The sequence below is a fragment of the Limulus polyphemus genome, unplaced genomic scaffold, assembly GCF_000517525.1.
Source record: "Limulus polyphemus unplaced genomic scaffold, Limulus_polyphemus-2.1.2 Scaffold233, whole genome shotgun sequence".
Taxonomy (NCBI): Eukaryota; Metazoa; Arthropoda; class Merostomata; order Xiphosura; family Limulidae; genus Limulus; species Limulus polyphemus.
Window position 1 is genome coordinate 798,794 of NW_013665843.1, and position 17,818 is coordinate 816,611.

At 31.5% G+C, this 17,818-nt stretch overlaps 1 protein-coding gene across 1 annotated transcript in view; it reads left to right on the plus strand.

The window, feature by feature from the left end:
• The window catches only part of LOC106478620 (F-box/LRR-repeat protein 4-like), a 142,110-nt gene extending 130,824 nt beyond the window's left edge, over positions 1 to 11,286 (plus strand). The window contains 2 exon segments of the mRNA XM_022382246.1: positions 5,250 to 5,354; positions 9,895 to 11,286. Coding sequence (XP_022237954.1) covers positions 5,250 to 5,354; positions 9,895 to 10,024 — 235 coding nt within the window. The 3' untranslated portion in view covers positions 10,025 to 11,286.
• The last annotated feature ends 6,532 nt before the right edge of the window (positions 11,287 to 17,818 follow it).

Sequence of the window (17,818 nt, forward strand, 5' to 3'; positions counted from 1 at the left end):
AGTTATTACTAGTATCTAGGTAAGTAAGTTAGTTAGGACGAAGAATACTTACTAAGTAATAGTGACACTACCTAACTACTAGACTATAATATGTCTATATATATATATATATATATATATATATATATATGATCTAGATGTGGATTTGTGATAAGAGCCAATTCATATTACCTTTACAAATTTGTATGACCTTACTCTAGATGGGTTAACAGAAGAACAAGGCCACTTGTATAAGCCTTACTGAAGAATCATTGTGGTATGTAATCTATGTCTAAACTAGTAGATTTTGCAAGTTGACATCCTTTATACATCCTATTGACAAAGACATTAACTAACTACATGCATAACTTGTATGAAAACGAATGAAAAGTTACGCCTGAAAATACTTAAATAAAGATATATATTTTTTTAGTAAAAGAAGGGGTAAAATTAGTAGTTCATTGGCTCTTTCTATTGCAACACAGATGTACAGTGTAGCTAGAAAAAGTTGGTTCACATTCCATATATCACAGAGTAGAAAAGGCAAGAGTTTTCCTCGGAGACTAATTGTATACACTTAATGCTAATGCTTCATTTTATATTTCACTGTAATATTTAAAAGTCTGATCGCTGTAACTTGTGCTAATAGTGAAGAGAACCTGTTTCATCAATGTCATAATACTTGGTATTTACAAGAAATTTAATCACTCCACTCTAGCTAATCCATTGAATAGCTAGGTCTTTTCCACCTTTCTCTGCAGCAGATTTCTTTGTGATGACACTTAAGTGTGACCATGAATTTCAATCACTGAAATGTGCATTAGTAGAAGCTCTAGCATTAGCATACCCAAGTCAAGATTGTCCATTCCTGCTGGATTGTGATAGTAGTGATAGTGGATTTAGGAATACTCTCCCAGATACAGGACATTTAAAATGTGTAACTGTGTGCACTAAACATATTGATATGATTCATGAATGCAGATACTGCATGATAAAGAAAGAACTGGATGCAGATGTAGTATTGTGCCACACACTACCAATGCTATGTATATGGTAGAAAGATCACCATTTGTGTGGACCTTGCATAAATAAAATGGCTTAGAAACTTAAAGAAGTTTAGAAGGGATGATTACACGTTCGATCACAAAGATGCAAAAGTACAACTGTGTTATGCATCATCAACAAAACCTGCAAAACCAAAATGCCAATGGATTGTTTCTCCAAACAGTGATAATTTGAATGTTTGTTGGACATTCTAAACCTGAAAATCATATGGGAATGAAGGCCATTGCATCAATAGGGACATCAAACTGTACAGTATGTAATGATTCCACTAGAAAATGTATGTCACAAGAAATATTTCAAGAGTTCCAGGGAGAGTGGTTAAGGGACCCAGATCTAGCTTTGGTACTACTTGCCATGCAACAAGGTGAAGTGCAACTGCAAGAGATTGAGGAACAAAGTGTGGGCACATGTAACCTATAGCATTTTCATGAGCAGTTATGAGTGCAGGAGTGTTATAAATCACTGAGGTGTGGTTCTCAATCAGTGCTATAGCTTGTGTGTGGTCCTCACAGCTCTTGGGCAGGATATACTTCAGACTTTCCTTAATGCAAGGACTAGAAGTCACCAGATGTTACATGGACATATGCTAACATAAAAAAGCAACTCTTCTGGCTAAATTTGCATTGAGACATTGAACAATAGTGTAAAAACCATAGTTGGCCAAGAATACATCATGTTTTATGAAAAACTTTTTAATGTTGCCTTGAAAGCTGGGCAACTAATTACATCAGTATTACTTGGTTCTTAAGGCTGTTTCCATGTATGTATGATGTCATAGAAGAAATTTGCATACAAAAGTTTTTGCAACACACTGATTAATCATAGCCTAATTACAAATAGTTTGTTCAAATCCATAAAACGAATGTGGACATATTTTATGGCATAAGATTTCATTTACTCACAGGTGAAGAATTGCAGAGTCATTTAGGCAGCAGAACTTTGCAGATGGCAATTTTTTGCAGCACAGTGAAAAACATGCTGATTCATTTAGCCTAATTTACAAACAATGTTGGAAATCTCACCTGCATTCTAGATGAATTTTTTGTTGAAGTTAGACAGATGCATACTTTATATGTTTATTGGTCTGATCACATGACGATGGACTGTTATATTTTGAAAATTATACAGTTACTAAATCTTACTGATTTATTAATGAGTTTTATAATGAGATCAAAATCTTCAATGAAATGTTAAACTTTAAGATTTACAGTAGGCTAAGGAATGTGGGCTAAATATACTATGTGACAGCACTAATTAATCAGATTTTAGTAAAACTGTAAACAGTAGAAATGGTTAGAGTAAAAAAAAATATTGACTGGTGATTTCAGGCAACAGATAATTGTTGTCCAAGGAAATAAGAGTGACCATCACCTGTTTCCCTCAGCCTTTGACTTCAGGAAATATATGTTGGCCATTCTCACTCCCTTGGGCAACAGAATGATTTGTTACCCTCATAACTGGTTAATAATTATATAGTGTGTGCTACCCAGAGAAAGAACTTGCCAAGTAGAGTTAAAGTTCCACAGAGTGTAGTTAGAGACCTGAATATATCTGGTATGTGCTAGTCATTATCTATTACTTAACCAAATGAGCAGAAACTTATCCATTGGTCGATATGTTATCACAGTCTGTAGCTGATGTGTAGTCTGAACAACAGATGGTATTATTCAGAGTACCAGAAGAAATCCACATTGATAAAGATCCTAGTTTTAAAAGCTAGTTATTTTCTGAGTTGTGCAAAATGTTGAGTGTGTTGATAACATGCATTTTAGAAAATCACCTCCAGTCTGATGGTTTGGGTGAAAAGGTAATACAGTCTATCAAGCAGGTGCTTGCAATGTTTGTAAATTTAAATCGAACTTACCATTCATGATGGTGATGTATTGAGTGATAGATCAGAAATTGTCTGGTTTGTTGCCAAACATGCTCAGGAAACAGAGGTTGAGGCTATGGAGTCAGTTGATAGCAAGAGTACTGTTATATATAATTTTGATTCAGTTGATGAGAAGGAATATGCAAGAAGTACTTAACTTCTTATTCAAGAGAATTCATATGAGAAACTGTGACAAAGCTGACATGATTAGCTAAGACACAAATGATAACCTCTCGATCAATATGGTTGGGATTAATTGCCAGATGATCAGTAAGGATGGCAGATTAATCAGTAGATTAACCACAGAAAGGAAGTAGCTTTCCTTACATTCCAAACTATCAAGCAGTATTTCACAGACAGTCATTGGATAATAGCTGCTTGATTACTATACAGATAGAAAAGTTGATAGTACATGTGATGCTTAGTACACCAAACAGTTTGTACAACTGGAGAGTATTACTAGGATTTTGAAATCTAAGTTGAGAGGGTTTTGTGACCCTTACTTTCTGAGTTATCAAGCAGTATTTGATGATGAGATGTTTGTATGATGTCTTGTGATAATTTTCTGCGCTATGTAGTGGTGGAATTTCTGAGGAGCAGACTGTGTAATACTCAATAAAAACATCATTTGAACAGTTATTTGATGTAATGTGTACAACATTTCAGTTAGCAGGACTGAAAATGATCCATTTGGTGTCTAACCCACCTATAAACTGAAAGGACCTTGCAATCCCTGCTTTTTGAGAACTTAAGTGAAATTTGGTATTGCTTATGTGTGTGTAAGTGCAATATTTAAGTAGCATTTATACATAAGAATGTGAAACTACATGACTTGCACATGTGCAGTGAAGGAATTGTGCTCTTAATCAGCATAGAATATGAATTAGGTTGTGATACATAATAGTGGAAAGTTCATGTTTCACTAAATTTAGCCCATATTTATTTTTATATGATGCTGACTGTAGTTGGTGAATTGACCACTAATGGTATTACAGTATTGTGATGGTATAGTAACTAGTCTCTGTGATCATCAAGGTTAGTCCTAAATACACATATTAAGCTAACAGTGCAAAGAAAACTTTATAATGAAATTATAATAATAAAAATAAAATTGGAAAGTAAAAAAAAAATTAGATAATTTAAACATTCTGACCAGTACTGTTAATGAAAATACCAATAAAGAAATAATGGAACACACAAACACTAGCTGTTAGATGATATCTTTATTGTGTTTACAAAGTTCACTGTAGTTCATCCATTTCCTTTTTCTTCCTTTTTTTTTGCAGTTTTTCTAACTTGGACTCCTCTTCATGAAGCCTTTGTTTAAACATTTGGAATGATTGTAATTAAGTATTATCTAACAAGTCTAGTTTTAATATGCTCATGGGCATTGTAATTCTGTAAAAGGATTCTTTCTCTCTCTCTTATCTTGGTGATTTGCTATATTTTGTCAGGGTTAGCTAAGGATAATGAAAATGAATATTGATTTTCTTTTTTTAATCCAACAAAATTTGCAAGTTATATCTTCATGTAAATATTTTAGCAGTCTGTGTTAACTCTATCACTCAAGTACATCGATTATAAATTTACTGCTTTTTTTTTCAATAACAGGTTGAAATGCATTCAGTCATTATGGATGTCATCTTAAGTCTTCATATTGGACTGTCTTATTCAGTACTTTGTTTTTTCCTCTTGAACGACTGTACCTTATAACAAATATTTTTGTCCAAAGATAGCTAAGTTTCTGATATTGCTAAAAAGTATTTTCTGTTGATATTAATGTTATTTATTCATGTTTGCCTGCTGTTTACATGTATATGTAGGTCAGTTCAAACATAATAACTCTTGAATTCCTAGGGAAGTGTTTTTTTTTGTTCTTTTAAATAAGTTTCCTCCTGTTATTCAGTCATATCTGAGTGAGCCAAGTACAAGAGTGTTCTTTACTCAGAGACACTGATCTTTATTGCACACTGTAATTTAGAATATATCTAATAACACAACAGAATAGGTAAAAGATGTTAATTATTTTATTCTTACTAGTTACAAAAAAAAATAAACTTGGTTTGAAATAGAAATTACTTATTAACTTAAATCCTGTGAGTCTGTGTTGGCTTATCCCATGAGATAATTGAAGTTTTATTGTAATCACAAGCAAACATCCTAATTAGTTATTAATCAGGTATTGTTGCAGTTAAGAAATATTCTTTGATTATCAGATTTATGTGAATAAAAATATCTGCAGAAGTTAATTTGGTTTTGCATGTCCTTTCTCACAATGTTATTTTAGTTTTAACAGAAAAAAAATAACATATTTTTCTTTCTTTTATTTCAGTACAGTTTCTGACAATGATTTGAATGCTATAGCCTCTCATAGCTCAGAACTTGAGCAGCTAGACATTCTAGGAACAAGAGAAGTCAGTACAGATGCTGCTTTTAGGTAAGATCTTGTTTTGTCTAACTATAAGAAACAGTAATAGGATATCAAACTAATCAAGTTTGTTTCTTCATTCTATTCATAACAGTTTACTAATTATATTGTCATAATTTTCAAAAGTGATATCTGTAGTGATAAGTATAGAATTGTTCTTCACTACTTACATACATCTCGAACTTGTTGTCTATGTAGACTATTACAGGGAATATATATATATATATATAGTATGTTCAGAAAATTGACCATATACATATCTGCTTTATTTTGACATAGTTGATATGGATTTTAATTTATTTATCTTGTATTGTGAGTTTGTTTGGAAAAGTATTTTATAGATATTCAGATAAAATCCTTTAAAGTTATTCTGTAATGTACTAGTTTCAATGCATTTTTAATGTTCAGTAAGTCACTTAAAGCAAATTTACTCAGGATCACAGGAAAGGTTTTACTAAAAATCTAAAGCTTTTATTTTACTTGTGAAAAACAACAGTATATTCAAGTGACACATTCTTGGATAACTTTTGTATATTTTATACAAATTGTGAAATTACCAGCCTACCTATAATTGAAAGTTAAATTTGTCATACTGCATTGGCATTAACTGTTTTGGCAGAATGTCTGAGTGGATCCCTGTATACAACCCTTATGTTAGATATTATTTTTATAATATACCTTTTCTCCAGAAGTTTAGTTAAAAGTTATTTATTGTGAGAAATAAAAAATAATATTCTGAAAACTAATTCCTTAAGGTCTACAAAAGGAAAATTTATTTTGCTGGAGATAAGTTACATGAAGATCCAGGGAATGTTGTGCTAATGAGGAGATTCCTCAGCCAATCATTGTATAGCATCTTTCTAAGTTGTTAGGATTAACTGTAGACCTGGGTGATTAACTTTATCAATCAATTACTAGGAGCATTGATCAGTATTAAGTAAAATAAAGTAAAAACTAATCAAAATTAAGATTAAATCAGTTAATGTTATGAATATTATCAGTTAATCAAAATGACTGTTTCTGATTAATACTACTTTTGATTATTCCAACTATCTGATTCTCACGAGAATAAGCAATTAGTTGAATGTAATTAATTAATGACTCTAACAATTAATTACCCAGTGCAAATTAATTAGTTGCTATCAAATGTTTATCCAGAAGTTCACTATAGACACATCTCATGATAAACCTGACAAAAAAGGAAGTAGTTTTACAGCATCAGATGTGATGTAGCTTTTAATACATCTAAAAAGTAGCGTAAAGCAATATTAACTCAAATGTTTATAAGATATACAAAAAGAAGTTCACTACATTTAGACAGTTTGTCAGAGACCACAGAAATAATATTACACAAAAAATCTGTAAAAAACAAAATAATTAGGAATAAATTAGGAATCATATATTTTAACATTGTTAAGCATAATGAGCTTTTTATAGTGTTATTGATGAAGCTTTAATTTTTTGTTACAATTATTATTAAACTGGGAGCCAAAATTAATCACCAGTGACAAATAAGTGAGGGAAATGAAATCTAATTATGAGCTCAAGCTTCAGCATAGTGAAATAATGGTGCTAGATCTGATTTTCAATAACAACTTACTTAAGTAATTAAATCATTTATTCATTTATTTAACTATCTATTAACCCTGTTATGAGTGTTACAAAACAGTGATCTAAACAAGCATTATTCTTGTTTTTGGAGCCAATACTGGTTAGACTAACCCTGATTCAGACCATAGATAGTCCAAAATTCATGTGCAAAAATTAAAAAATTTATTTTTTCAAAACATGAGTATAATCTAGAATAGTGTTCTTATCTGCTCATCAGATGGTTAACACTGCCATTAAAATATGAAATAATTTGTCTCATTAGTATACTTGTTTTTCATATATTCATTCATATTTACATGTTTTATGTTTTATTAACCAGTGAACTTTTAAAAATATTTTTAAATAAGATAACAAAACCATCACTACATTTTATATATTCAGAATCTGTGAACATTTATCAATTGTAATTGAATAATAAAGTATTATTATTACAAAACCAGTGCAGTCATGATATGTGATATTTGTTATTGACATATTTGTGATGAACTGAATGTTAGATGAGTAGGAACTGGTTTTTCGTTTACATGTCAAATTTGTCATACAGTCATTTCCAAATACCCTTTTTCTGATGAGAATTTCTTGAAATGCATGAACTTGGAGATCTTGAAGGAACATTACCCACATCATCCAATTCTGGATACTTAATTTTTTGGCAGAATTATGAATTTTCAATGGAAAACTAAGACTACAGTTGATAACATATTTAACGTTCAGATATTTTGAGACACACGTATATATCCAATCATCAGTGATATACACTAAAGATGGTACCAATTCATACATAATTGTGAGACATTGTTTTCAATAGATGCATTGAGGTATTAGAACAGAATTAAATAAAGAAAACAGAATACAAGTAACATAGCAGTAAATGTTACAAATAGGCACAAAAGTAAAAGTAATCACAGATAGAAATAAGCAAAAATGACTTATTCAGATATAAACATTTGTCAAGATTACATTTTGTGTGATTAACTAATTATGTTATCTTCTTAAACTCTGGTGGTTTGCCAGTTTTTCATCACCACCATAATTAAATTATGGTTCAAGTACCTGCTGTTAGCTTCTCTACTGCTGTGCACATTTGAGGTAGGTCCTTGCTTCTTCCAAGGGTCAGGAATACCTACATCTTTACGAATGTGTGTCCTCAGGTGAAGTCTTGTGCAGAATGAAACGATGCATGTCATTGCACATAATTGTAATAACATGATGCACCATCATTATAGTACACATTGACTTCAACTGCTGATGTGGTCTCAAAGCATTCTGGATTTCTTAACAAGCAACCTGGTGTCCCATAAAGACCACCCTAGTAAGCCTTAGCATGTTCAGGCTGCTCGATGCCATTATGACACTTCTCTGCTATCCTATGCTTCAAACTATGAAAAGTAATCATTAGAGGTTATTTAACAGCAGTCTGAATGTCCCCTACCTTCTCTGTCCTGAGGACAAAGCAAGAATTAAGACAAAGCTCTCACCACCATTGATGGCAAAATCTCATATTTTAGGAAGGTGCATCTCTTAGTCCTGATGGGATTCTCATATAGAATCCTAACTTCAACTGGAGTTCATCTTCTCTGCCATAAGTTCTACATGATCTCAGAAGGTCAATGGGAAAAGTAGCATGTTCAAAATAAATTCCACAATCACAAATCCTTTGATCAGGGCACCAAAATGTTACTTTTTATCAATTCTGTGGTTTTCAGGTATACTGATATCCAAAAGATAAATTTATAGTATCTGCAAATCCCAGATTTAGGAAATGTATTGTATAAAATAAATAGAACATGACAGCAAATGAAAAACAATTACAGTTTTTATTCACAATAAAGTATTATGTAGTTTACTGACTGGCCAGCTTACAACTTTCCTGTGTTTCTTTCTGGCTGCTGGGATGATAGGCTTTCTACACACACCTGCACATGACAAAGACAAAAGGAATTATGATATAAAGTGCTTTCCAATTAGAGAAATAATTCAAAGTAGTATCCCATAATTTGAAGCTGCACATGTCAACAACTATTCAAACAAATATGGGAGGAAAAACCCTAACATGTACTAATTTGTACAAGTACCTGTGTCACCCCTTGAAATGGGCTCATTCTACTCCAGGGAGTGGACACGTACACAGGGTCAAAGTGATACAAGTTTTTAGCTGTTACAACATGCAAGCTGTACTTAATTAAAGGGATTAAGACATGTTTACTACCTTTCGGTATCTAGTTAACAAGAATGTCATTACCTCATGCAGAAGACTTGCATGAAAAGTTAGAAAAAAGTACCTTACTAAAGATATATTCTATAATAGTTATGGAAGAATGAACTTAATATATTTTATAGCTGTGACAAGTCTTTTAGCCATTTTAAACATAATCACTCAAGAACAAATATCAATCTTTCACAATAATTTTTGGTATGTCATTTAACTCATAGACCTTTATAAGAAAATTCAGAATCCAATTGAGAAATAAAAAATGTTTCAAATATTATAAAAAATTAATTGTGTAATAATACCTAAATTAAACATAACTTTATTAAGATAGTGTTCTAATCACAAATGTACAATAGTGTTAGGCTTACTGTGGTGATGAAGCTAAAATTATGCTGTATATTTCTTGTCAGTATGAGACATCAAACAGTAAACCAACTGATTTAGTCTCAAGGGAACATGAATTTTTTTAACTAATACTATCTACACTAAACAGTTTTATATCATAATAATGACAACAAGGACTGGTAATAGAAAAATTAATTTGATTTTTGAGTCTCTTTATAATGTTTTTGATTTATATTAATTTCATCATTATTGTTTTACAGTGCTGATTAAAAAATCACCTATATACAATTAATGTATTTGATAGCTTTAGAACTATTTATTTATTTTTTATATATAAAGAGAGAGAGAAAGATAACCAGACATTGTTTGTTTGTTTTTCAGAGTTTTAATTAACTGTAAAAAGCTGAAAATGTTTGATGTGTCATTTTGCAATCAACTGGACCACCAAAATATTCAAGAATGGAGAGAACTATTTCCTTATGTGGATATAAAAAGAAGTTTTCAAACATAAATTGCTATTGCAGTAAAATACGTAACTACAGGATTACTTTATGTTAACAGTTGTTTCGTTTTTTGCATTGGGAAGTTTTGACTGCTTTACTGCAGCCATCTTCATGCTTAAGTGGTGGTATTGAAAAAGCTGCATGTTATGAAGTAGTTGTCATTGTAATAGTATTAACAGTGTAACTAAGTATATTTGTTAAACCTAGTTGTGAATATTTAATTTTTAATTTAAAATATGAAAAAAATTAATATGTAGTTGTGTGTACATTCACATGGTTCCCATGTGTTATGGAAACTGGTAGAAGTCAGTGAATTTTATATTTTGCATTCCCATCCTAGAGAAGTTCAGGGAATTTTATTTTATAGACAAAAACTGGCTAAAGTCAGTGAATCTTGTGTGATTCAGTGATGCTTCTAGGACATAGATGGAAAAAAATAAATTATCATTAGTGCAAAAAAATTCCATACAGGTTAATTCTGGTGCATTTAATATGTCTTTATGTACATTTTATGCATAAATAATGTTTTTTCTACATTGATCCTTTTCTTTAACATCAATTATCATAGTGTATGAAGGCAGCCATAATAGATTGTGTAAAGTTTAGGTTCTTACCTAAATAGAGTCTAAGGACTCTGGATAAAGCTTTGTCTCATCTTACTAAAACTAGGTCACAAAGGGTCATTTTACAACAGCCTAAGAGCCCCTAACAAATTCCTAGTTAGAAATAGGCTGTTCCCATTAAATACATAATTTTGATCTTACAAATTTTATTGCATTCATAAAACAGTCTCCATGATAGTTGTCATTTGAAATCTTTGAATTAATGTAACCATATATTTATCAATTGATCATGTTACAAAAAACATTTCCAGGCTTATGTAAACTTTGTCCATTCATGAGATCACCAGATTATACTTAAACTTAAGTAAGTGATAAATTATAATTATACATACAGGATACTTCCTGTATTAAAATGTGTTTGTTACTGACAGTGATATTGCATTGCATTATTACCCCACTAAAGTGTCAAGTTTTTCATTTTGTTCTAACATTACATTGCTTGTTACATTAAATAAAAACTACTACTAAGTAAAACATTTCCAAAAAGTACTCATATTATTACCTCTACCACTGAAGGTGCACAGAGGTTATATTTTCATCCCTGTGTATGTGTTTTTGTCAGCAAGATTTCTCGAAAACCCCTGAATGGATTTGAACAAAAGTTGGTATACATTTGGACTATGACCCAACTTAGAAGTGTTTACTTTTTGGAATGTCAAGGTCACGAAAATCTAAAAAATCCCTATCTGTTAACATGGGGACCAATTTTTCACACTATTTTTGCTTTAATGAAACTTGGTGGACATATGTATAATATTATTACTCATTGTCCTGCCAAAAATGGTCTGTGTCCATTGATAATGACAGACATATAGACACATTTTTAAATGTTTTGAGAGCCAAATATGATTAATACTGCATGGCAGAACTATGTGCTTTACTGAGTGCTCCTCTGGTTTATATTCTGGTATGATCCTTGGATTTGGACACAGTAATAGACACTAACACACCCCAGTACTCGACAACACGAGCACTATACAATCCACTTAGTAATTAATACATCACTTTCAAGAGCCTATCATGGACTGAAAGCCTATAGTTTTAAAACATTAACAAAAAAATCCAATTTTGTGAAGCTGTACCTGCTCATCTTTATCTTCTGTCTTTATTCTTCCCTGTCTCTAGCATCTTGTTTGTGGCTGTATAAATAGTAAATTTTCTTAAGATGTTAATAATTTATCCTATGCATTCAATCATAAATTAGTAATAAACATGATATATTAATTAAATTATAGATTATTAGGTAAACATGATGTATTCAATTATAATTCAGTAAATTTACTCCAAATAGAAGCTTGGCCCAGAACAAACTACAACAGAACTGGTTTTGATTGTTTGATGCTTGGGAAGGTCTGTAGGTATAAGAAGTCTCCCAAAATCTTGATGGGAAATTAATTAGAAATGACATTAATAAATTATATATCTTAAACTCATTTTTCATGTGTCCACTAATAACTTGACAACTATGATAGTTGCATGGTTGTATAATACACCATTTGAATGCTAATTTTACATTTTTGTTTGATATGTCTTAAGATGTGAACAAATATTAAAACACCAGTTGAAATTGCTTAAATATCTTTCATTTCATGCATCAGTCTTTACACTGAACACATACACTGTTTCAATACTAGTTTCAGGTTAAAGCAGTTCAATAGTTTCATAATATCTAGGATCTTCCAAAATTTTCATTTGCCATTTATCTGTTCTCAATTTGTCTATTGTAAATGATATATGGAGTAAAATACAGTGATATATCAGGTAGATATGTTTAGTTAAAATTGCCATTGTCTTCTTCCAGTGTTGAATGTGGGAAGTTGAAATGTATTGTGCCTCTACAGTGTCAACAGGCTGTTTAACATTCTACATTGCATTCTTTAGAACTAGATCTCAAGGTACTAAAATCTGTTTGGCAGTTTCATCATATTATCTGCAGAAGTTTCTTTGGTACTGGAGATATCTCACTCTCTTCAATTTTCCAACCCCATTCTGCTGGATTTATATCTGTAGCACCCATCCACTGCTTGACTTGATAGTATGCTCTTAAACTATGTGCTACTCTGCAACTTTCTCACAAAACTTGTCCTTCTCCATATTTTATACTGAAGATGTAAACAAGGGCCTGTTCTCCTGCAGCACTGACATGTAGCACAGTAAAGATAACAATGTGATCTTGAAATTTTACATCCTACACCTTTTCCTATTTCAAAAATTATGAAGGTACATATTTTTTGTCCAAGCATTTCCTTTATAGCTTCAACGTTTCAGGCTTTTGCTTTTCTCATTGATCTTTGTTTTGTTTCAGCCCTTAAGAAGCTTCTATGAACACTAAGGTCAACATGAAACACAAGAAGTACTGATCTGTGTCTTCTACAACAAGTTTCTTACACCCTGGCACTTCTACTACAGTTAACATTATGAGGTCATCTTTTTCATAATAACATTTCACTGACCTTATGTATGCTAGTACAAGCTTTATCACTTGAAGATGCAGTGGGATTTTCGTTTCCCAATTATTCATTAAAGAATACATCCTTGTCCATTATAACTTGGTTGACTTGTTACTTTTCGATTTCTTGAAAGGAAATAATAAGGCCATTAGTACACAGAGCACATCATGAAATCAACAATAAACAACATCTGAAGCAAGAGTGAAACACAAGAAAGCAATCATCATTAGAAACATTTTATAGCATTTTATGGTAAAAGTTAAATACAAAATTGACCTAACTGTGGCAATTTGAAAACTATGAACAAAATATACTCTGCATTGGAATGTTAATAAAATGAGCTTTACAGTGATGTATCACACAATATGTTAAGGTTCATGTATCTTTTGCAATCTGCATTATTAATATAACTATTACCAATAATTTATTAAGTATGGCTAATTAATCAATATTCCCACTATGGGACCTTTTATATATGAATCATACAGCCTTCCAGCTTAAATGCAGCTGGTTTGATTTCTGTTGCAATTTGTCCTGGGTCAAACCACTATTTTGACTGGACTATTGTTCACTGACATAAGTTCAACTGTTTTTGTAAAGATTTAGGGATGGCAAGTAGCACTGTATTTTCAGAAATCCTTACATGTGCCATTAGTTACCATCAATGAAACATTTTATATTTCAATATTTTTCTAATTCAATTTTGTTTCCAAAATTTATTCCCTCTGAATTACTGATGAAATACAGTAATTACAAGTGTTCAAATTCATAGTGTTGTTTGCTGTGAAAACATTCTTGTAATTTGAATTAAAATAAAAAAATGTGATTGGTATGCACTATCATAAACAAATGGATAAACTTTCTCCATTTTGTATGTTCTCATAAAATATCAATAATTTGAGAACTATGTTACCAATTATACTTAAACTCTGCAAGATGATATTTAAGCAAACCCTGGCACTTAACATACACCTATCTTTTTTTTATTTTAAATAATACATGAATAATACCAGTATATAAATGAAAAAAAGAAATTTCTGTTGTTTCTTTGAAAATAGGTGGAGTAATTGGAGGTGCTGATTCCTAATCTGATATCAGTTTTTTGCTGTCACATCAGGTGTTCTCACAAAATCAATAATAAACTTCCTGATTTTATGTGCATGATATAAACATAATAGATGAAACATTTAGAAACAAATTAAAAGCTTTCAACTTCATCAAAGAAAAGTAATACAATAAAATTCACAAAAAGACTCATTTTAGATTACTTTTCTTTGGCTATATGCATAATCAAATTTGGGTGAATTTCCTTTTCTTAGATGTCTTTTTGAAGTTTGGTTTGAAAACACCTCTCTTCAAAGACCAATGATGGTCAATCATCACATTGACATTCCATCTTCCTTTATCATTTTTCCTTGTTTTTTATGTCTTGATGGAACCTTTCACCTTGCTTTTCACTAACCGCTACAAGGTTCTCAGGGAAGTACTCCAAGTGGCCATAAAGTAAATGCACGTTTACACTCGTATTGCAACCAAGTTTATTTTGGCATTTCAACATGTGGCTAACAGTTGTTCTATAGTCTTTGGCTTTATGGTTTTCCAGAGAATTTTCAACCATATTTTTTTTTAAAGATATCCAAGCTGCTTTCTCCACATTTGACATTGAATCAAGAAAAATTGTCATCTTTAATTAGTTTCCATATTTGATGGCCATCGGACACCCCAGCTTTTATTTTCTCTTCACTTAGAGAAAAGAATTGGTCAAAAATGTATTTGAAACACTTGCTATCACTGTCCAAGGCCCTTACAGATTGCTTCATTAGCCGCAGTTTAATGTATAATTGTGGTAGTAACACTTTTCCAGGTGTCACAAATATTGTGTATTGAGTGTGATCTTTGGGCTCACACCAAACCATAGGTATACCCTTTGCCTTGAACCCATTGCCTCAAATCCTTCAAATATGATCGGCATATACTTATCCTGATCACCAAGCTTCACACTGAAATACGCAAGATATGATTTTTCTTGCAAATACTGAGATATTCTGCCTTTGCTTTACTGATTGGAAATTACCACAGATATAACAAAACAACTTTGGGTAGTTCTAGCAAGAATGATACTCAGACAATGTTGGTGATGTGAATTCATGAATTAAATCCATGAATCTGAAGTGAATTTTTGAGCCTGAAGTAAATCCGTAACTTTACACAGTTATATAATCCGAAACCAGAAATCAAAATATTAATAAAAAACACAAACAAGTTATTGTTTTAGCAGGCAAGAAATAATGCTTTCTACTTCATAGAATGAGGTATATTTGAGCTTATTGGTCCAAATAATAATTGCCTAATTCTGGAGAACAGTGATGTAATGGTTAAAAACAAAATTAGTATTGTGTAATCTTATGGGGTTGGGACTAAACAAATACAAAGAGTTTTCAAACAGAAATTTACCTGTATACTGGTGTAATGTTTTGTAATTTCTCATATTGTTATAGTTAATAGTTCAAAGATACAAACATAGATCAGAGAATCCTCCCCCTCCATCTTTTTTACCTTCCAATTTGTACTACAGTTTCTTTAGACATCATGTTACAGAATTGTGAGGTCCACCGGAGTATAGACAGTCTGGTAGGAGCATTCTCAAATCATGTTATGTGTGATGTTGCAAGGCACTGTCATTTTAAAGATTTTCTATTACAATTTCCTGGGACCTGTGTAAGTAGATGTTGAAACACCTAAGCTCAATGATATCTGAAATTTGCAGTATTTCCAGTTTTCTTTAAAATAGAAAGAGCCCTTAATAAAAAATGCTGTGTTACCTGGCAAGAGTAGAAATACAAGGGCAGTAATATGTATAATATTATTATTTATCAATGTGCACATTTTTTATTCACAAGTAGGTTTAAAAGCAAGGCTTGTCAGTATTTTTGTGAACTCTTTGTCAACATTTGCAACAATTGCATACAGGATATTCATGTAGTATAATGTATACCACCTAATGCATTCCTCAGTCAATAATAGTCACTCAGTTAAGCCTAAAGATAATAACAGCTAGCTAATACAAAAACTGTTAATTAATTATTTTTTCTTGACCTTTAAAACTGAACATTTTAATTCCCTCAGTGAAATAACTGCACTTCATTACCATTAAACCAAAGCTTCATTTTTATTACTAAATTACTCCATGTTCATGTCACATTTATTAGATTTCTAATTTTAATGTTTAAGTGATCAGTAGCCTTGACATGTAAAACCATTTTTACTAAAAAGTAGTATTTGCAGTTATTCTAGTTTTGGAAACCAAAGATTTTTTATTAGTATAATAAAATTATATTTGTTATTACTGAGGGCAGATTGGACTTTAAAGACAATCGCCTTTTGCAAAAATATGTAATTTCATTTGATATAATTATCTAGTGTTTTAATGGTGTAATCTTTTGTGTGTGTGTGTGTCAATTTTTATGTTCAACACACATTACCAATAACTTCTATGATGTGTTGAACAGGGTCATGCTATAGTTTGTAAGATTCTAAAATAGTACTTATATATATATATAAATGAATGAATAAATAAAATATTGCCATTGTCGGTCCTAGTTGTCAACTTGATGTCATAACGGATATTGCCTGTGATAATAGCACCCAAATGCGCAATATCCAAACGCAGATGATAAACTAGCCAGCTATTATGGAAAATCAATTAATGGTACGGATCTGAGTGTTTACAACCACGACGTCTAAACATCTACTGCCTTTCACTGTCTGCAGCCAGTTGTGGGAAGGCAATAACCCTTGAAGTTCTAAAAGTAGAAATGAAACCACCCTAAAATTTCTACTGTGTGGAACTCCCAACCCCCGCCCTTACAAAAAATGTTAAACGGAACTAAATGATCTTAAAGAGAATTTCAAACCCTACCTTAATTATTAAGTTAATAGTTTTTACGTACCCAACCTCCTCCCTTTCTCTTGAAGATTATTCAAGTATAACACGGGAAAACCGAGACAAGCCCAGCTACTTGAACCGAAGTTAGTATTTCCGTCCCGGTATACTGAATGAAATTATATTCCATCCATTCAAATCTTGACAGTTATTTTGATTTTTAAACTTACAGGCTCTTTTTTTTTTCCGATAAATCTTCATGTGTGTCCGTTATTTGTTCTATTCTTAATCAATACAGACTAGATCAATATGACCGACCTTGTAACCACCATAAAATATACAAAATAAATCAAAATTACCAATTTTTTTCTACAATTATTTTAAAACTTCTTAGCCATATACAACTGTTTATAATTAAATTTTATTGTTTCATTGCCTTTTTAAAATACCCGCCACAAGAAGTGTTAATATGCGTAACATGAAGCAAATGTTACACAAAACAAGTTACATAAAGCTCGTGAGCGGTTACAGTGAGTGTACCTCGTAGAAAAATTTTATTATTATTATCATTATATTTATTTATATAACCTTATCTAGCCTAAAAGTTTTTGAGTTTAATTTTCTATCTAATTTTAAACGAGACTGAGATTTTAGCTGCAGCTAAAAGATTGGGAGACATACACTCTCCAGGTCTAGACAGCTCTTTTTCCTGATGATATGGTACAGTTTGCGAAATTTCTTGATAGTGAAACATCATCTGCCCAACAATGTATCAAAGCAATCAGAAGAAAAAAAACGAATTTGTTTTTCCTAATGTTGACGTGGCATTAAGAATATACTTGTGCC